At 38.9% G+C, this 22,472-nt stretch overlaps 1 protein-coding gene across 2 annotated transcripts; it reads left to right on the top strand.

Annotated features, from left to right (window-relative positions):
* The first annotated feature begins 2,027 nt into the window (after positions 1-2,027).
* LOC124863836 (probable G-protein coupled receptor 146) lies at positions 2,028-11,857 on the top strand. 2 transcript variants are annotated; one of them, XM_047358349.1, is made up of 2 exons: positions 2,028-2,388; positions 9,067-11,857. In XM_047358349.1, the coding sequence occupies exon 2, from the start codon at positions 9,108-9,110 to the stop codon at positions 10,107-10,109; it is 1,002 nt and encodes a 333-aa protein (XP_047214305.1). In that variant the 5' UTR covers positions 2,028-2,388; positions 9,067-9,107; the 3' UTR covers positions 10,110-11,857. The 2 variants fall into 2 exon arrangements, with proteins under 2 accessions (XP_047214305.1, XP_047214304.1); XM_047358348.1 differs by lacking the exon at positions 2,028-2,388 and adding an exon at positions 2,742-2,998.
* Positions 11,858-22,472: the final 10,615 nt, after the last annotated feature.

The raw sequence follows: 22,472 nt of genomic DNA, 5'->3' as shown, positions 1-22,472 counted from the left end.
TGAAGAAAACTGTATTTGTTGTCTTTCAAGACAACACAGAACAACAAATACAAATCAATGTTAGTAACCTTTAATATTTGAGTTCGCAAGCTTTTGTCAGTTATTTAGGTTCATTGAAATAAAGAAAAAAAAACAAATAAAATTAACTTTGAGTAACAACTTTATAATTTTATGCTATAAAAAATACAGCTCTGAAACTGCATGCACTCTGCTTCATCCTGTCACCAAGGATATTGTTTTTTTTTTGTATCATGTCACTTAAACGAGACAGACACGAACATTTAGCTATTGTTATTCGAGTAGGGTTAGGATTAGACACAGATGGGAACTGGTTTCTGGCAATTACTCATAATTAAATTTATAGTTATGACTTTGGATTCTTATGACTAAGAAAACAACAGAATTAGGATAAAGAAAACCCTACATTCCCTTTTCTCTGGTTTTGTCTTAAAAAGCATAATTTTCCGCACAAGTTTAAAACAAATGCCAAAAACACAAGGTGTTTCCTATAACATTTTGTTTGTCCATTTAGTTAGTTGTTTTGTCATAAATTCAGTTTAAACCAAGCCAAGTTTCCAGAAAAGAGAGTGTTTGGAAGACATGTTCTTTGCTTATTAAAAGTGTGTGATCTAGTACCAAGTTATGTTTACTGCCACAGCAAATCAACAAATCAGTTTACAAAAGTTTTATAGCTTCTTCAATGAGAATATATGTAGATTTGTTGGTCCAGGCTGCTGAAGCTCATGACTACTTTGAAATGGGCCAAGACCAAAGCGTCATGGCAGTTTACGCAAGCCCTATTTTGTGAACCTTAAAACCAGAAACTGATGATTATTTACATGCCAAATGGGGGTAGCAGGTGTGTTGTTGCTGCTAAGGCAACAGGTAAAGCATTTCTGGTCAAAATAATGATAGAAGTGTTTATATAATAAAAATAACATTCATTTAAATCAATTTAAGATTTTAGCTTATACAACACTTCACTTTTGTTTCGAACACTTGGCACTGCCTCCTATATCCATTTTTCCCTATCGATGATCATCAGCTGCCGAGAAGCTGTGCAATTGTGCCAGGCAAAGAGGATAATAGTTTAAAGGTTTATAATTAATGTTTGCATAAACCTTTATAATGTTTTTGAGATTGGTGTTCCAAGCCAACGGTTAAAAGTCCCTATATGTTTAAGAAATGGGGTGAAAAGTGGTTACATAATGACCAAATTTTACAAATACTTTTGGCAATATATTGTAGATTCGATGCAGAAAAACTTTAGGTAACAATGGAAACCATATGGGACGTAGTAAAAAGTGGGAGCCACATAGGTGGTAGACATGTGCAATTTGAAATTATTTTCTTAACACCCATTCAAAACCAGGCTTAAACCAACATGGGATGCCCAACTGGTAACGCTGATATGGGTTATATTTAGCCCACCCAAGAGGGTTTTATACACTTTGTACCCATCCAGCCTAAGCAAAATCTATACGTAGCCCACATACGTTAGCTGTATTGTTTTGATACATCACATGTTTTCCCCGTTTAGCTTCATCCTCCAGGACTCACTAATCTGGCTTTTTACCTATTAAGACACAAATAGTTATTTATGCAGATAATTTCTTACTTTTTAATATGACCCCACTTAAAAAAAATGTAACCATCCCTATAAGACAGACAGCAACAAAAATACAAACTATACTATATCACTTGTTTTCTATGTGCACAAAAAAGATACTGTATTTACATACTGTATATACATGTATATGTATTCACTGCCATATTTACACAATTTCCCTCATGACATTTGATGTACTTGACTTTGAATGCATAAAAATAAAATATGGTCTATAATGAACGAGCAAAAGAAGGGTGTAGCCAGCTACTGTGCTCATCATTTCTTGGGACACTATACTTTTTATGTTTGTTGTGTAGTGTCCATTGTTAAAGACGTGTGTTTTAGATTTGTTTGTGCACACTGTGTTCCTCTCAAACCCCGCCCCCTCTGGGTTCTGTCCAATCAGAGAAGAGAACAACCGTTGAGCAGCGGCGGCAAAGAACGACAGGCCTAGACAATGGGGGTAGGGGGCTGAGTGTGTGTAAACCGTAGGACTCAGCAGCTGCAGCAACTCTCCAGGCGTAGTAGAGTTTCTAACGGTCGGCCCCCTTTTCTGACCGAAAGCCTGCTACGAAAAGTTGATAAATGACGGGGGACCTAACGAAAATCGGGTGAAGCAGCTCTTGCTCGCTCTGAAATACTCTCGCGGAGGAAAATGAGAGACATTTAATTCGTCCGCTTGTTTTCAAATGAAGCAACCGAGAAATGTCAGTGGAAATGCTACATCCGAATCCAATGCCTCCCTAGGTTTGTCGCCAATCCAAACCCATACGTTTGTGGTAAGTTATCTTCTTTTTTTTATCTCTCACACCCCCGTCTCTTTATACAGAACAAATCGTTTTAAGTGTTTCTCCTCAAAGTAAGTTGAGGTGAATTTAATCAACGAATAAGTTTTAGACGCTTTAGTAATGTCAACATCGAGATGGAGTAAAAAAGTGACACTCATTAATTTACGTAATTTGCGTAATGAAGTTTGGTAACTTGGTTACCACACTTACAGAGTTAGTGTAGTTTAGTTTGTTCGTAAAGCCTTCATAGATTAAAGGACGCGTTTGTATTCAGAAAACAACACCTGGCGATGTTTCCTAGGAGTAATTAGCGCTCAAGTGCGTTAAAACATTCCCCAAGGCCAATAGAGATGTTGTTTATACGAATGCTACACCGAACTCTTGTTGAAATAGCATCTACTGTAGGGTTTGTTGAGCACCATAAAATCAAAACAGCCTTAAAAAAATATTAGTAGATCTGGTACATTTTTGAAAAACAAGGAAGAAAGTTTTCTCCTCTTTCATATTTGTGAATTGTTTTAATGGTAAGCCCTTACCGATAGCATAACCTAAAGAGAACTTGAACAAAATCTGCTTAATAACTCATATTTCATGAATAAAGGTAGGTAAATATCGGTTTTCAAATCATATTTAATGTTTAAGGGATGAACTGTAATTATAATAATGCTAGTGGCAACATTGTGTTACTTTTATTTTGAGTATTACCATTAGGATAGCATATGCAGCTTTTTCTAAATGAAAGTAAATAGCCCTTAAGAATAAGGTTTTGCACTTGTTGATTTCATCTACTTGACCAAAGGGAACATAGGCTTGTAAGAGGGCCCATTTTAGAGGCAGTAAGCCTGCTTTGTGCTGACCGTTGAACTCTCACTCTGTTGATGCCTGTCACAGTCAAACCCATTCCCAGAAAGCACACCAGGGAGGCTGATCATGACCTGTTTTTGACCAGAATTAATTAGTTCCTGATAAGGTAAGCATTGCCTCTGCAAATTGCAGTCTGACGTTGTTCAGCACTCTCTGTGTGGGATAGTACTTCAAAAACACCACAATAGTTTATACGGCTTCAGCTGTTTTTGTGGGTGGGTAGTAACTGGCAAGTTAATAATTGATGTATATCAGTAGCTTTAAGCAAAGTCTGTATCTTGCAGTGAATCAAATGAAGGGTCCTTTCCTAGCTAGAGTCACATATGCAAATGCAAATGTCTCTTACTAAGACCAGGTCATGTTTTCTTATTTTCTGTGTTATGCTTCTTTGGCTGCTCTTCTGCAGGCACAAATAGGAAATCATGTGACATCATGCAGGACTTTCTGTGAATAGGTTGCAAGTTCCTGTAAGCGTATATGAGGGGTGCGGGCTGAGTATGTCACACTGCTCTCATCAGCTTGCGAGATTCTGGCTTCAAAATGCTGAGAAGTCAGGCACACGGGCGTCACTATTAGGAGATCATGTTTTGGTGGGTCCAGCGCATGTTGGAACAGGGCCTCCCCCTCTGGGACTATTTAACTTAAATAATTTTCACATGGAGTCATTTACAAAGTTCAGATGAAGCTAATCCAAGTCTTGTTTGACAGGAACTGAATGGAGACTTTTCAGCAGATGCCTTTAGGGCTTTGTTTTGGTTTGTTCATTTCTGTAAGTGTTGGGTTAAAGACTTAAATCTACACATACCTATGGTAATCTTTATGATAATGCAGCTTTAATAAAAAAAAAAGTAAAGTCATTAAAAAGAAAAACAGGAAAATTCTTGATTGTTCATCTTGTCTTCATGGTTTTTGCTGAGCCCCAGAATAGGCTTGGATAGGAATGATTCTCATGACACCAAATTAAAGCAGACAGCCCATACAGCGTGAACTTGCACCTCACTTGTTTTCCCCCCAGCTTAGTGGAAAACTAGAGCTCTCATTGTCATGGGCTGCTGGTGAAATGTGCATACCTGAAGGGCAATGGCACTGACAACACACTGGTAGACATGGCTCGGATAGAAAATATCAAAACAGTCCAGTACAGCCATGCAACTTGGCAGCAAAAACCTTGTTCAGTGTGCATTTACAATGTATTTTTAGATTTGTTCTGTGATGTAGGCTCAGCTTACTTGAAACAAATTCATGTAGACTAAAGTATTGTGGAATTATTTAACATGCACATTCATGATGTGAATCTCCGTGTTATACCTCATTATAAAGGTGCTCTGTTGGATTGAAATTTGGTAACTGTGTACTATGCATTATGCTGCTTGAAACAGCAATCAGAAGATGGGTACACAGTGGTCATAAGGTGATGGAGATGGTCAGCAACAAAACTCAGGTCGATTGTGGAGTTGAAAGGGTTGTTCAGTACCAAAGAGCATACCAAAGTGTACCAACAGAATATCCCCAAGACTACTACACCGCCACCAATTTGTTGAATTGCTAATAAAAGGTAGGATGGTAAAATGAAGGTAATTTGGGACAAAGTGGTGATGAGTGTTGGTGATTTTGCTCCTTCACTATCCTGTTTTGGTTGCTCTATACCCATACAAACAAAATGTCAAAGTTTAGGTATGAAATGGAGGTTCATAGGGGAAGGAGCTACTGTTTTGTGAGTGCAAAATGAGGGTATGAATTGGCAAATTGGCATTAAAACCTTGATGAAACCAGTTTCTTATGTATTTGGTTTGTTTGTTTTGGCTGCTGGTCATTTCACTCCTTTGCTATTTCACGACTTTTTTTCGACCAGTTTTGGTTCTGTCATACCAGATGTTTTCAAGTATAAAACAATGCAGTCTACTGCAGAACGTTTCGGAACCGACCAGGAGTCGATTTCTACCTACCAGGAGGATGTGTCTTGACCGCTTTCACAACTGACAGTTTAAAATAAGTTTCTATAATCAGGTTATAGTCTAGTCTTGTTTGATCAAAGGTCATAAATTGTAATATATTTTTAGAAGTCAGAAGAGGCGGGTAGGGGCTAGTGCCTAGCTAGCTTTGAGCCTTTTAATGGGCAAAATTCCTGAAAAATACACCCATATGCCATGGTTTTAAGTACATGAGCATTAAATGATTTTACAGGTATTAAGTAGAAGCAGGTAAGTGGTAAAATGCTGAGTAGGTGGGGGTACAAAAGGTCAAATTGACCCAATGAGTTTTTTTTTGTTGTTGTTGTTTTTGTTTGAACCAGTATTGATAGAAAACCATTTTGGCTTAATCAATAAAAATATACAGCCTGATCTTAGTTATCTAAGATTCTGGAAAAGGTTGTATCTATGCAGCTGATAGCCTTCATGGACAAACACAATATCCTTGACAAATATCAGTCTGGTTTTCGTAAGTTTCATTCCACAGAAACAGCTCTTGTTAGAGTTTCTAGCGATATCTTGTTGCGTAGTGATGCAGGAGAGTGTTCTGTTGTGCTGATGTTGGACCTTACTTCTGCCTTCGATACTGTTGACCATCAAATCTTGCTTGATAGGCTGAGACATTGGGTGGGTGTATCTGGTTTTGCTTTAGAGTGGTTCACTTCATATCTATCTGAACGATGCTTCTGTGTGGCTGCCTCTAGGTACAGGTCCTCTCCAGCCTCCCTTTCTTGTGGTGTTCCCCAAGGTTCTGTCCTAGGGCCCTTGTTATTTTTATTGTAATTGCTTCCTTTACAGCATATCCTGAGCACTTTTGAGGGCATTTCTTATCACTGTTATGCTGACGATATTCAGCTGTATATTTCCTTTAAGCCTGAACATGTTTTTAAGTTACAGTTGCTGATTGTATGTTTTCAATCTATCAAAAGTTGGATGGCTGATAACTTTCTCCAACTTAATGATGAAAAAACTGAAGTCCTTGTTTGTGCCCCTGATAGATTTATACCCAGGATAATGGAAGCTCTTGGTCCTCTTGGCAAATTTGCTAAATCTTCCATCAGGAACCTTGGTGTAACCTTTGACTCTGCTTTCTCCTTAGATACCCACATCAAATCTCTGGTTCACTCTTGTTTTTATCATTTACGTAACCTTGCTAAGTTAAGTCCCATTGTGTCACGTTCTGAACTTGAGATTACTATCCATGCATTCATTTCCTCACGTTTGGATTACTGTAATGCTTTATTTACCTGTCTTAGCAAAAACTCCCTGGAACGTCTCCAGGTTGTTCAGAACGCTGCTGCTAGACTTTTGACAAAATCTTCTAAGTATTCCCACTCCACACCGTTACTCATCCAGCTGCACTGGCTCCCCATTAAATTCAGAGCTCAGTTTAAGATTCTGGTCCTGACTTATAGAGGTCTTCATGGTCAAGCCCCAACTTATATCAGTGAACTCTTATATCCGTACAATCCCCCCAGGTCTCTGAGGTCATGCGATAAAGTCCTACTGGCAGTACATCACACAAGGCTGAAAACTAAGGGTGATAGAGCTTTTGCAACAGTAGCTCCCCGACTCTGGAACTCTATCCCCTTGTGTATAAGGACTGCGGATTCGGTGGTGTCTTTTAAAAAACAGCTAAAAACTCATCTTTTTAGGCTTGCGTTTGGTTAGTTTATTTTTGATTTTATCTTCTATTTTACATTTATAAATATATTATTCCAATTGTGCTTTGTATTAGTGTTGTGAAGCACTTTGTGATCTGTGTCTTGAGAGGTGCTATATAAATAAAATTTTACTTACTTACTTACTTACTTAGTTACGGTTGCTACCAGCATGGCTTCCTTACAGTAGACCTTCTCTTAACATCATCTGTTTTTTTTTAGGTCCACATTCTTTGCTCTGTCTGATTTAAATCTTCTCTCTTTTTTAAATAATTTTTGCTTACTTTACTAGAGAAAATAAACCTGACCAACTCTCTTCCGAAAGCTGCATGTGGAACATCTCATCCTCTCTGCTTGTACACTGTGTGCCTCCAGTCTAGTGTGAGATAATGAGGCAATTGTTTTACATATTGTGTGTACATTCATGGAAAACAGGAACCATGTCTTGTCATCTGTGATGTTTAAATGAGTTCATTCAGAACTTATGGAGAAGTTTTTGAAGGACCTGAAAAATGACACCATTTTAGGAGCAGTTTGAAGGAAGTGCATGAGCCAATGTGTTAATAAAAGGCAGTGGCATAAATGTCTTCATAAAGCAGTGCTAATGAATAAGGGCAAGCTGTGGCCCCTCTTTAATAAGCACCAACTTCCAATGAAGTCATCTTTTTCTTGAAGTAATTAAAGAGTATGGAAGAGGTTGAAGGAGCCACTGATAATATGGAACATGTTCAAGGTATAGCTCGTAATCAGTGGTCCTGGATCATCGCTAGATGTGAGCCATTATCAGTCTGTTTTAGTCAATGAGTCACTTAGCTGCTGGAGTCAGAGAGATGTGTTTACAAAAGGGCTGCCCAGTGCTTCTGTGCCTGTGATGAGGGTTTTTTTTTCTTTTCTTTTTTGTAAAGGGTAACTCTACCCTTTCCTCCCCCTGATCCACCTCTAGTTTAACTGAGCTCCAGCCTCCTCTATGGTCTCATTACAGAGCAGGGAGTAGGCCGTAGTGTGCATGTGTGTCTCAGGCTGCAGGCCAGAAACGGCCCCTCTGTAGTGGTGTTATGTAAGTGAACGGAAGAATGTTTCCCTTTTACTGGCATACTTACTCATCGCCCTGAAAACAAAGCTCTCTTCACTGCTCTTTGAGCCAGTGAGAGGTTTCCTGAGAATTCTGTCCAACCCAGCGCACATATTTTTATCGCAAGACATATTTACATGACTTCAGAAACATTCTTTTTAAAAGTGGCTTTTTGGAAGAAGGTATATGTCGTCCAAAGGAAATGAAATTGAGAGGATGCTGGGATCCTGCCATTGCTACCTATGCAGTGTAATTTCTCATGTTCCTTGAGCGAACCTTGTTAAATAATTTATTTTAAATTACTTGAGTGCATTATGAAAGCTTTTTACCTATTTGCAGCCACGTCAAGTTTGAGTCCAGTAGCCGCTGACATGTGCATGCCTTTCTTTTTTTAAGTTTTGTTTTTAACCTTTCCCTGAACTCCAGCCTAAAATGCTTTCGTCCACTGACCCTTCGACTTAGCCTGACTCACATTTCACTTGTTATAAATCCACCCATCGCCACACTCTCAGCCGAGTGAACTTAGCAGTAACCTGAACATCGAAGATGAGTGCGGTAAACTCTGAAAGCAGCACTTCACCTCAGTTCTTGGCCACACGAAAAGTTTGCAAGGTTGTTCCTGCATGTGACTGCTACAGTAGGACAAAGAGACAAGGAGCCAGAGGAGGACAGAAAAAGCTCGCCAAGGTGTCAGAAAAACTGCGGCTTTGTGTTTGTGCACCAGAACAAGGCCTTCATTTGCTCTGGCCAGTAATGGTGAAATAGTGTGAGTTTGGAAGCTGAGCTGCAAACATTGTGAGGCGTTTGTATTCAGCCAGTCAGATGCAGTGAAGTGAAATTAACAGTGTTTCCCGCAGCACAATAGCTGTCTCGTTGCTTTTGTGTCGAGGCCTTGTCTGGTCCTCTTTCCAGCACAGAAAGCAATAACAGAGATGGTTGAAATCTGCTCATTAAGTGACAAAAAAGCAGCTGACTGTATGTTTGACAGAGCAATGTTTGTTCTTATAAATACATCAGTAGTACAAAGCCCAAGCTCACAGCTACTTAGTGTTTATTTCCTCTTATGACTGTAATTCCTTAACTTGTGTCTTCTGTGTTACAGTGGATCTGTTGAGGGTCCTTTGCCAGCATCAGAGCCCAGCGATGTGGATCTGCATGCGTTACAATGAAACGGACACCGTCGTGGACTTCCAGCTCTGCCACGATTTGGGCCTCATCCTGTCGGTCCTCTCCCTCATCTACCTCCTGGTCTGTTTCCCTTTGGGGGTGTGCTATAACGTGCTGCTGGTTGTGGTGAACCTCTCCAACAAAGTCTCCATGACCATGCCAGACGTCTATTTTGTGAACATGGCCATCGCGGGACTTGTCCTCAACCTGGTGGCGCCCGTGGAACTCCTGGGCTCTACGTTCACTCGCTGGCATGCATGGGAGTACAACGACGAGGTCCACATCACTCTGCTTATCCTCTTCAACGTCTCATCCCTGGTCATCATGTATTCCACCACACTGCTTAGCCTTGACTACTACATAGAGCGGGCGCTCCCTCGAACGTACATGTCCAGTGTTTACAACACCAAGCACGTGTGCGGGTTCATTTGGGGCGGCGCGGTGTTGACTAGCTTCTCCTCACTGCTCTTCTATGTGTGCAACCACATCTCCACTAAGATGGTCGAGTGCTCCAAGATGCAGAACAAAGAGGCAGCCGACACCATCATGATGTTCATCGGTTACGCCGTTCCAACCGTGGCCGTGTTTTACGCTTTTGTGTTGATTTTACGCATCAGGAAGGAGTCCACTCCTCTGGATCAGGACTCCGCTCGCTTGGATCCATCTATACACCGGCTGCTGCTGGCCTCGGTCTGTGTGCAGTTTGTCCTGTGGACCCCGTACTACATGACCCTTTTGGTGCACACTATAGCTGGTGCGCTGGGTTATATTAACAACGGGCATTACTTGCCTACCTATAACTTCGTGAGGTGCGTGTCTAAGCTGCTGGCATTCTCCAGCAGCTTTACAATACCTCTCATGTACAGACAGATGAACAAAAACTTCTCTGGCAAGCTTCAGCGGCTGCTCAGGAGGCTGCATTGCAGGGACCGGTCTTGCCCTCATGAACACTCAGCAGTGCAGCAAGTGGTGACGTGAAACTATCCCCACCTCTTGGCCCAGCCAGCACTTATCTCCCCCCTCCCGTGACTGCTCCACCCATGCAGAACCAGTGAGCGACTGAGCTTCCTCAAGAATCTGGACTATATGTGGAGTGTCATTGCTAACTGTGGAATTTCCTGTCCCTTCCTATAACTTGATCTGATCCATCTTTCTCTGCAGCAACAGGACAAATCAAGGAAGTAAAAAAACATTAAGTGCTGCTTTTTTGTCAAAGACTTGTGGTAGTTAAAGGTGTTAAAGTTTATACAATCATTGATCAGTGAAGTTAGAGTTTAACATCAAGTTATAATTGTGAAGCTATCTTCAAGCAGCATATCATAGTGGAGATAGGTTTGTTTCTATGTATCAGTTTGGATAATTGGCTATTTCAAGACGGCCCAAATTCATATGAATCATATATATATATATATATATATATATATATATATATATATAAATAATTTTTTGTAGCATTAAAGCTTTCTTCTTTTCTAACCCTGAAGCTTAACTAATAAGCTACAAACACAGAAATGGAATAATAGAAATGCACCGATCAGGCTTTTCCTGGCCGATATGATTTACGGTTTTATTTGAGGTCTGATTTAGTGATTCCAATTTATTTCTTCCCAGAAATATAACATGTTCTGCAGGTTCTTTGGTAGAGGTTCTAGGTTACAGTATACATCAAAACAAATGGCACTGACTTACATGCGAGTTTCATTAAACTCAAAAAAAAAAGTGCATCAAAAATCAAAACATTCTATCCTGCATTGAAAATATTTGAGTTCATAATCTTGATGTATTTAATGTATTAGAAAAAAAATCTGATTCTTCAGTTCTTGATCTGCCAATGAAAATAATAGTTTGATTTGGGGGCGACTGATTAATGCATCTCTATTAAATCATGTATCTTAGTGCTTCATACAAACGTAACTTTGGCAGTCAATATAGCTGCCCTCTAAACTAAAATCCATCTGAATTAGAGGGAGGCTTATTTTGTTTGGGAATCCTGCACAGTAACACTAAACTGAACCAATCACAATATTAACTTATCTGTACATTTCTTTTAAGGGAAAGAACCATATTCTCTTCTAGAGTTTATCGAATCTGTTTACCAGCAGCAGATCATCCCTGCAGCTATGAGTGCTGGCAAGAAGATACAGTATGTTCTCTTTGACTTTAATTCACAGGCAGAGATTATTCTCACATGTGCCTAGCTCCTCAGCTACTGTAGATTTATTCACTTTCACCACATTAGAATCGCACTTGACAAATAGAAGTGAAGCTTGTATTCAGGGCTCAACATAACCAGCATACCTCTTACTTCTCTGCTGAAACATTATTACCTGTTAGACATAAGCAGCTCGAATGAGCCCATTAACCTGAGCTGGACAGCCCTGTCCCTGACCTTTCGTTTGAGTTGTTTCTCACCTCCGCAGGTATGCAGAGTTTCACACAGGGTCTGTGACGTCCATGCAGAGTCTTGTAAGCAAACACAAGCAGTTTGGAGGTTTTGGCCAGTGGAAACATTCGCACTCTCTGGATCACAGGAGAAAGAAAATCTAGAAATCATGAAAAAAAACGTGCATATCGGACACTTGTTTGTTATGCGAGTTTGACACATGAACCATAATGCTGCTCAGATGCATTTAAGCTACTTTGCTTTTTTGTCTGCCAGTTATTTAAAAGAGTATATATTATTGAGCTCTTTCTATCAAATGCTAAATAAAAAGGTTACAATTGTACAGTGTTTGTTGTGTCTTTATTTACTGTCTTGCTGAGCAGGTGGACCTGTTAAATTGAGAATTCGCTTACTAGATCCCCGTCCCAGACTAAATCGTAAACACTTCAACATTAGTCATGAGAACATTTTTAGATGGCTTCCCAAAAGTGACATAACATACAAACAATAATCAGATTTCTTTCATTTTAGATCATAACTTGGTCTCATGTTCATTCTCCATGTTTTTTCAAACATTTTGTCTACCAGGAATAGTTTGTTTCCAGCTTTTACATAAATCGCTCACAGGCATCTCATTTTTGCAGCATATGAGAAGCACCACCAACCTGAACCATGTGTTTGCAAGCAAAAACATACTGTGGCTCCAAATGCAAACATCTTGCACAAATGGTTACACAGTGGTAGGACTTTGTCCTGTAACCGGTGGGTTTCCGGTTCGAACCCCCGCTCTTTCTGTCTCAGTGGTTTTCACCTTGAGCAAGACACTTCACTCGCCTTGCCTGCTGAAGGTGGTCAGAGGGCCCAGTGTCGCCGATTGTATGGAAGCCGCGCCTCTCAGTCTGCCCCAGGGCAACTGTGGCTACATTGTGGCTTACTACTGTTAGTGTGTGAATGGGTGGATGACTAAATGTACTGTAAAGTGTTTTGGGCTCTCTGGGGACTTGGTAAAGTTCTATACAAGTGCAAGGCCATATACAATTTTACCGTTTTAAAATTTGGCAGTTGTGGCAATTTTTTATTTTTCTCCCCAATCCTGATAATACTCTGCCTGAAATAATAATTAAAAAAGCTATATAAAAGCAATTAAACATGTCTCTGTTGATCAGGTCATGATAAAACCATCATTAGGGAATCAAACTGAAAGGCTGTCATAAAAATTCAGCATGTTTTAAAAAAAACATTTTTTTTAGACGCTTACATTTCATTTTGGATCCTTAGACATATTAAGCATTACAAAGTGACTGTTAATCATGAATTCTTGCTGAATATTGAACTACAATGTTGCAACAAACACATTTGAATATATACTTTATTAAGTGTAATTTGGAGCCATCTTCCTTCCATGCCTGGAGCAGTAATTAGGAATCACCATGTGGGCTTACTGTGTACTCCCTCATAAATGAAAAAGAAACCATGATCAGACCTCAAACTCACTCGGAGGCAAGCCAGCTGCCCAAATATCACAGAGGTTTATTATTCATCTGCACAGATAAATCCAAATCACCTACTTCACCAAAACAGTCGCCTTAAATCTTTCTCTGTGTGATGAACGCATGCAGATGTACGTGTCCTGTTTGGACAGTGAAGCCTCAGCCGTGCAAAACATTCTGCCTTTAAAGTGCTTTAAAAGCAAAAGTAAAGCAATGCTCTTTTTACTGTGTATATGTATAAAATATGCATATTTTGTATGTAAACAGTTTGCAAGAAGATGCCATCTTTTATACAAATTACAGTATTATTTTTTTAAAGAAAAATTAGATTCCTTAAATATTTTCCTGTTAGCTGAGCCAAAGACTGAATAAAAAAATAATTATTAATTATTATGAACATTTGTTTTAACAAATCATGACATAATAATGAAAACATATCGTATGTTAAAATATTTGCAGAGGAAACTGTTTTGCATACTTCACAAGTACAATTTCTGTATAAATTGCGTTTTCATTGAAACTGTCTTTTCTTATTTTAAATTACGTATTAAGTACTGACCTGCTGTTTGGTACAAAGGTGTGCATCAGATCAGAGTAATGTAAGCTCTCTTTCCTTTAACCCTGATCGGGTCATGGCTGTGTCGGTTGTCATTTCCCTCGGACATGCAGCCACAGTGGGTGTCAACATTAATATCACAGTTTATTTAAGGATCCCTTACCCAGAGCAAACAGACTGGTGGAAAATAGACGCATTCCATTTATTGTGGTAATTGTTTTGTCTTTCCTGGGTAAGACAGAAACACCATGGCTGCATCTTGTAAATAGTGCTGCAGACTGAGAGTTGTGCCACTGCCGGGCTGAGAAAAGTGCCGCTACAGGGAGCCTATAGGGTTGAGATGATTAGGTGATCAGGAACACTCAGCAGGAGTCTGAATATAGAATTAAAGGTGTCACACTGAAAGGTGTGGAGATTGAGTTAAGTGCTACACTAAAGGAAAATAAAAGTTAGTGCATTTCCTATGATATCATTGTCAGACTAAACAAATTAACAAGCTTTTGTTGCCTCAGCCTTTTTTGCATTAATAACCTCTTAGGAGCCACAAGAAGATAGTCATAATTGCACCAAATGGAGCATATAGAAGGCTTGAATTGTACATTTTACAATTGAAAATGATATAACAGTTTGAAATATTTCTTTGCATAGGTTTCAGGAGCCAAACATTTTAGTCCAAATTGCATTCAAAGAAAAATAAAAGCAACTGAGCTATTTACATTTGACTTTCTCCATATTATTTCTTTATATTTAATTGTACATCAAAAATACAATTTTCTTATTACTTTCCTCTTGTAAAGGGTGCATCAGAAAAAAATCCCCATGCAAGTTCAGTCTGAAAATGGAGTTATTCTGACAAATCCCACAGTTTTTAATGTGATGCATTAGTCCTAATGTTGTTTTTCCTTCTTAAGAGGTTCAGCTAGACCAAAAATATGATGGTCAAGTTGAACACTGAACAGCATAAGGCCACCGAAGAAGACAGAACATTTGGTCCTCAGCTTTTATGTTTTATTTGGCTGTCAAACACATTTCACACGCAACCTCAAGCCACTGATGTTTTTCTTAATACGGGTGAAATTGGAATGCACAGAGTATGAGGACAAGAACATGACTGGACAGGGCACAGTTAGAATTATAAAGTATGAGAGATGGGAACAAAGAAAGCTATTCAGTGCATAAAATAAACATGTGTGGGGGGTTTAAAAAAGAACAACAAAGCAAGACAAAACATGCACAGACCGTCTGAAGTGATAAATATTTAAAACACGATGATGGGGAAAAGAATAACATATTAAATCCAACAGATTCCTCTTCGAGGAAAAACCTCCTCTGACCCAACACACCACTTCAGCTCAAGAGAAAACAAGTAGATCAGAGCAGATGCTTGAAAAACAATCCACCCTTCCTTTCTTGCTAGTGCTATTGACTGCTTTTCCTCTTAAGACACAAAGCAGAGCATTAAAAAAACTAGATAGGTCACCATTAAAATCCAAGCATCAGCTGAAAAAATTGTCCTGGAAGAAGAGCAAACAGGGCTGGACTTGGCAAAATGTTCCATTCACAGTTTGTGGTTGTAGCTTTTACAGATGCTGCATGGAGCCAGCAGCACACAAGACTGGTAAGTGGAGGCAGATGATAGTGTTTTACCTTCCCTCCTGTAGACCTCCCACTTTGTCCCCTACAACGGTACCCCCCACCCACCCCAAACCACAAACAGTTGAACTCCACTGTTTCCTATCCAAAACACTGTAGATGTCCATTTAAATGGGTGGAGTACTGTTATTGTATGTATATATACAGGGGTTGGACAATGAAACTGAAACACCTGTCATTTTAGTGTGGGAGGTTTCATGGCTAAATTGGACCAGCCTGGTAGCCAGTCTTCATTGACTGCACATTGAACCAGTAAGAGCAGAGTGTGAAGGTTCAATTAGCAGGGTAAGAGCACAGTTTTGCTCAAAATATTGAAATGCACACAACATTATGGGTGACATACCAGAGTTAGGGTGTTCGGGTGCTAACCCGGATTGTATCCAAAAAACATAAAACCACGGCTGCCCAAATCACGGCAGAATTAAATGTGCACCTCAACTCTCCTGTTTCCACCAGAACTGTCCGTCGGGAGCTCCACAGGGTCAATATACACGGCTGGGCTGCTATAGCCAAACCTTTGGTCACTCATGCCAATGCCAAACTTCGGTTTCAATGGTGCAAGGACATGTATTGTTCTCTGATGAGTCCACCTTCACTGTTTTCCCCACATCCGGGAGTTACGGTGTGGAGAAGCCCCAAAGAAGCGTACCACCCAGACTGTTGCATGCCCAGAGTGAAGCATGGGGGTGGATCAGTGATGGTTTGGGCTGCCATATCATGGCATTCTCTTGGCCCAATACTTGTGCTAGATGGGCGCATCACTGCCAAGGACTACCGAACCATTCTTGAGGACCTTGTGCATCCAATGGTTCAAACATTGTATCCTGAAGGCGGTGCCGTGTATCAGGATGACAATGCACCAATACACACAGCAAGACTGGTGAAAGATTGATTTGATGAACATGAAAGTGAAGTTGAACATCTCCCATGGCCTGCACAGTCACCAGATCTAAATATTATTGAGCCACTTTGGGGTGTTTTGGAGGAGCGAGTCAGGAAACGTTTTCCTCCACCAGTATCACGTAGTGACCTGGCCACTATCCTGCAAGAAGAATGGCTTAAAATCCCTCTGACCACTGTGCAGGACTTGTATATGTCATTCCCAAGACGACTTGACGCTGTATTGGTCGCAAAAGGAGGCCCTACACCATACTAATAAATTGTTGTGGTCTAAAACCAGGTGTTTCAGTTTCATTGTCCAACCACTGTATATCTACAACTACCAAAAGATGTCTCAGTCTTCTTGCTGTGCCCAATATTATTTCATATTTTTCACTGTGCTTGTTTGGAAAACATATTTGTATATTTCTGTACTTTATATGGGTGGTTCCAAACAACCAAGGACTCAGGTTCCAGTCGTTTCAGCAAAAATATTCACTTTTTATGCCAGCGAGCCATCTTGTGGACATAAAGAGGCAGTGCAACAATTGCAACAAATAAAAATGTTTTAATTCATGTTAAAGCACAGCGCAAAAGAGCACACCCCCTGTTAAAATACAAGGTTTTTGTGCTTTAAACATGTTTTGCCAATGTCAATTATTTCAAAACTTCTTCTAATCCTGTACAGTTGAATTAAAAAGCAACAAAAACAAATCTGTTATAGTTCAGAGATGTATAAAATTAAAATCTGCAGTTGTCTGATTGCACCAGGTCATGGTGCATATCCTTGAAATAATAGTCTGCTGACGCATCTTCTGATTCTTTTTCAGCAGCCAGCAGTCTTTAGTTCACACCATCAATTATATTGAATATGATTAACCTAAAATAAAGTTCAGCTCTCTTTCCTGACTTTTTCACATCTGCGTCTTTGAGCTAAAGCCATAATTTGCAGAGAGCTCACAAAGGATCAGAGGGAACTAGTTATACAAAGGTACTGGTCCAGAGAAGAGTACAGAAATTCCTCAGCCTTATTTACACGCCATGGCACAATAACGATGGTTACCAATAACTGGGGAAACTGTGGGTCAACAGTGATATTACTAAAACTGGATATTTCTTGAAAATTATTGAAAAAAACAAGAGAGATACTGGCCATGGAGGCTACCAAGAGGCCGACAGCAACACCAAAGAAAAGGGAGGATTTTCCAACAATGACTGGCTGTGTTTTAGGTGTAAAATCTCCTGACCTGGCTAAGATCTCCCAAAACCATGTTGGGATTATGGTATCATCTGATAAAACCAAGCTTAAAGGTTGGGCTATGATTCTAAAAAACGCTGAGCATAACCAAAGGACCATCCTGACCTCAATGAAACATGGTGGTAGCTGCATCATGCTCTGGGTTACTTTTCTTTAGACAAAACTAAAAATCTGGGGGCTTCTGCCAGTAAACTGAGTATGGGTCATTCTTGTGTCTTTTTACTACTTATCTAGGCTTAGCATACAAATGAACACATAAATGATTCACTGACAATATTATGTGTGTAATTAATCTATAAATCAGTTTCACTTTTTGAATTGAATTCCTGAAATAAATAAACGTTTTGATGACATATTAATTATTGAGATGCATCTGTATGTAAGAGATCTGACATGTTCTTAAAAACAACTTTATATGAAGCAATATAGACAAAATTGTCAGTTAGTCTCATAACTTCAAAGAAGAATTGATGTTTCCTTCAGTTCTTTGTCTGGTTCTTCAACATGCTAACACATTGTTTCACTAGAATGAACATTACATCCCCACTTTCTGCGTATCTGTGTGAAGTCATGCAGACTGAATAGCTCTGGATTTAGAAAGAGGGGAAAATGCAAATGTTTCAGACAATTTACACTCCTCACTTTTCAATTTAGCTACAAAAACATATTTAATCCTTGTCTTCTTAGATACCAAATCTTGTCCATTCCCCTGGTAAAAGCTTTAACTTGTTTATCCCATCAGGTGTTTTACTGTGCTGTTATTGTCTAGTTCTGCAGCTTCATATTGTGAGGATTAAAATCTGCCTCTGTAGACAATAGAAAAATAACAAAACAATCTAAATATAGGTGTTGCTGCCACTCCACAAGCTGATCTTGAGGAAATGTTCAAGGTTCAGTCTTGATTTCTGTTTTGGATAAAATGGCTTAATCACCTGTGAGGATAGCAGCATTTCTTTCCAGATATATTTTTAACGGTAAAACAAAACACTTCTTCCCTGCTATCCTTAACCTTTAATTTTTTCTAAAACCTGCATGATTAATGCATGGAATATATTAGATTATGACCATCGTAGTAAATTTATTTTTTAAAAACTTTAAGACGTGGCACATTTAGAAGGTATTCACGGTGCTTTAGTTTGTGCTCATTTTGTCATGTTACAGCTTTGCTCCAAAAATGATTCAATCTTTTTCCCCCTTAAAATTGTACATACAATATCCCACAATGACAAAGACACAAAGCTTTGTTTGACTTTTTTTCTCATCTAAAACAATAAAATTAAATAAACAAAATCACATGTACGTGAGTGTTCACAGCTTTGTCTAAATATTTTGTTGAAGTACCTTTGGCCGCCATGACAATTTTAAGTCTTTTGTTGTTGGGTGTTTCTCTACAATCTTTGCAAACCTTCCTTTTGGGGCATTTACTACCATTCTTTTCTGCAAACCAACTCAAGCCCTTTCAGATGTCATGGGCAATGTTGGTAGACAGCAATTTTCAGGTATTTCTAGAGATGTTCACTTGGATTTCCGTCCGTCTATGCTATACTCAAGGAAATTCACAGATTGCTCTTCAGTATTTTTGCAGTGTGCTTCGGGTCATTGTCCTACTTACAGATGAATCATTGCTTTAGTTCCAGTGCAGCCTGAAGGTGTTCTTGAATAATCTCTCCATATTTTGCTGATACTGTCTTACTTCCTATGAGGACTACTTTTGCTACAGAGAAAAAAATATCCCCATAGCATGATGCTGCCACCACTATGCATCACAGTTGGGAGGTTGTTAGTCAGTTTATCCCCAGACTTGATACTTCACATGGCAATCTACTTTCTGGGAAAGTTTAAGCTGCCACACGCATCTGGCCACTCTACTATGAGGGCCTGATTGGTAGAGTCCCTTAGTTATGGCTTACCTTCTAAATACACAGACTACCGCTCAAAAGTTTTAGATACACTTTCTCACTTAATGGGTCTCTTTATTTTCATGACTGTTTACATTGTAGATTCTCACCAAGGGCATCAAAACTGTGAAAAACACACATGGAGTAATATAGTAAACAAAAAGTGTGAAATAACTCTAAACATTTTTATGTTTTAGATTCAAAATAGCCACCCTTTGGTTTGATGACTGCTTTGCTGTCCGAGCATTCGTTCCATGAGCTTCATGAGGTGGTCACCTGAAATGGTTTTCCAAAGAGTCTTTCTTGAAATAACTTCCTAGAGGTTAATTGATAGATGGCCAAAGGTTAATATTTCAGTCATCACAGAAAAGGGTGGCTACTATAAGGAATGTAAAATAAAAAACATATTTAAAGTTGTTTTACTGTTTTTCATGAGCTACATAATTCCATATGTGTTCATTCACAGTTTTGATGCCTTCATTGAGAATCTACATGCAACGTAAGTAGTCATTAACATAAACAAAACCATTAAAGAGAATGTGTGTCTAAAACTTTTGACTGGTAGTGTATCTCTATCTCAAAATAGGACCACTGGAGCTCCACCTACATGACCACTGACATGGCCACCTCTCTGATCAAAGCACTTCTTCCCTGATTACTCAGTTTGGTTGGGGAGCAAGATTTAGGGAGGGTCGTGTTGGTTCTAAAGTTCTTCTGTTTACAAATAATGGAGACCACAGTATTTTTCGGAATGTTTAATGTTGCTAAAATATTTTTTGAATCCTTCCTCAAATTCGTGCCTTAACACAACTGGTTTCTGCTCTGGTATGCAGTGTCAGTCATAAGACATTATAAAGTGTTTCCCATTCTGAATCCTGTTCAATCAACTGAACTTAGCAGAGGCGGTCTCCAATCAAGTTACTGAAACATGTGAAGGATGCTCAGTAAAAACAAGATGCACCCATCTGAGATATGAGTGGCATGGCATAGGCTATGAGAACTTATGTGTTTTTCTTTTTTTTTTTTTTTGGGAGGGGGGTACATTTGTACAAAATGTCATTATCTGCGATTGTGTGTAGAAATGGGAGGGAAATTTTATTTAATCCATTTTGGAGTAAAGCTGTGACATAAACTGTAGAAACATTAGGCTCTGGGAATACTTTCTGGAGGCTCTTTACTTCTGCTTGACATTGTTATAAATATCTCGGTTAAAGCAGATTATTGTTTGTCTGTAATCAATGCATCTATCCTTATCAATCCCTCCCAGCTGTTAAAAAAACACCACACATACTGACTGCACAACAACTGAGTCTCAGTCAGGACACATAGTTAGAATTATGATAGTGCTAGTCCTGGCCAGGAGCAAAGAGCCTGCTATATTTTGCTCTGATTGCAGGTGAAAGCTCACAGTCTTTCCCCAAATCTAAACATAATTGTTGCACCTAACATCATATTTAAATAAACATTAAATATTAATTTTCCATCAGTGTACAATGATGTACATCTTGTCAACATTTGATTTATCATTCTAGCATATGGCTGCAAAAACAAGGTCATGAGGTGTGTGTTTGCATGGCCTTTACACTCAAAGCTGGGCTACCCAGGTGAACAAATACAACAAAAAATGTAAGTGGTTGCCACAGCAACCTTCAAAGGAAATCTCCCATAGCACCTACATACTGATCAGATTTCATATTGTGTTATAATCAGCAGGCTGAGTTTTAAGATTTGTGCTTTTCTCTGTCCAACCTCTGTGATGAGACAGTAAAATCACAAACAGACGTAAGCAGGCAGCGAATCTGATGAAGCATGATGGCAAAACATGGAAGTCAGATCATCTCCTGCTTTCCCGCCTCTCTCCGCCCTCCTCTCATCCCCAGACAGGGCTGGGCCAAACGGTAGATGGTGCAGAAGAGAAGCCTGTGGGATTTCCAAATCTCTGGCTTTCTGACTTTGCACTGGACAAGCATGGGGAAGCAATACATCACAAATACAAAGTAAGTCCGGTTATTAACAGTCTCATATTTAAATCCTCTGTGAATACTTATGCACTGAATATAGATGGAGTTTTTTTTCTGTCTTGAGAGTACTGGTCACTCAAGTTTTAGATTATTTCATCATCAAGCTCTCATTTTCTTTAATACATCTCTGAAGTACTTAATTGCAGTTTATCTCAGAGCCTTTACGTAATTCTTGGCTTTCTCTTGGTGGGAAACAATTGAAAATTACAAAGAAAACTTTCCTTACAAAGTGTTATTAGAGTATTTGTGTTAGAAATAGATGTCGAAGTCATTCTAATAATATAGAAGTTTAGAATCTTGTTTTTTATAGGTTATGTGGGGTCTGTATTGTTTGTACCTGACCAACAAGAGAAAATCATATAAAGTGCACATTTTATTATTGAGTTTTAAAAAGATTTCCACCAAGAATTTGAAAAATTAGCTAAATAAATATTTTATTTCCTACAACTTCCAACCAATTCATGCTTTTATTTATTGTTCCGTTCTTAAATTACTGCCGTGAGGAGTAAATAAATCCCAGAAGACTGTAAATATCAAAGGTCATGTTTACCAAACAGAAGATGGTATTATGGGAAGAGTCTGTGATTTCGGGCCTAAAATGATCCAGTGTAATTTTCAATAGACAACTGATTTGATTTAAATTGTGTGTGTGCATGTGTTGAATGCTGATCTCAAGGAGCAAGGATTATTAAAAGTAAATATACGTTTTGTTTTCATTCAATCTACAAATGAATGGTCATCAAGTCTGCACAGACAGGTTGGAGGGGGCTTGAACTGTCTGTGGATTTTAAAGCAGGATTTCAATGCATCTGTTTAAGTCCAAAACATGAATGTTAATCTGTTTATAGAGTTGCACATTACCTTTTTTTTTTTACCATATCAAGGCTGCCATCAAACCAATTCTGATTAACTTTTTTTTTTTTTTTTTTATGTTGAATAATAATAAACATTCCATTCAATGCTTTATAACTGCTGATTTTTAAGGTTTTGTCCTTTAATTACTTTCCTTCTGGTATTGTTTCCACAGCTCAGGTGTTACAGCAATAGCATCTCAAGGCTTTTTTTGTTGAATAAGAATACCATGTGTATTTGAAAGGACAAAGCAGCACTCCAATTAAATGATTCAAAAGAGAAGAAAAAAAGCCAGTTTCTAATCTCCGGATCACATGTTCATCAACCAGAATGATGCGCCTCATCCAAAGA

The sequence above is a fragment of the Girardinichthys multiradiatus genome, chromosome Y (assembly GCF_021462225.1).
Source record: "Girardinichthys multiradiatus isolate DD_20200921_A chromosome Y, DD_fGirMul_XY1, whole genome shotgun sequence".
NCBI classification, from domain to species: domain Eukaryota; kingdom Metazoa; phylum Chordata; class Actinopteri; order Cyprinodontiformes; family Goodeidae; genus Girardinichthys; species Girardinichthys multiradiatus.
Note: the sequence above shows the minus strand (reverse complement) of the source record. Positions and strands in the feature narration are given on the sequence as shown.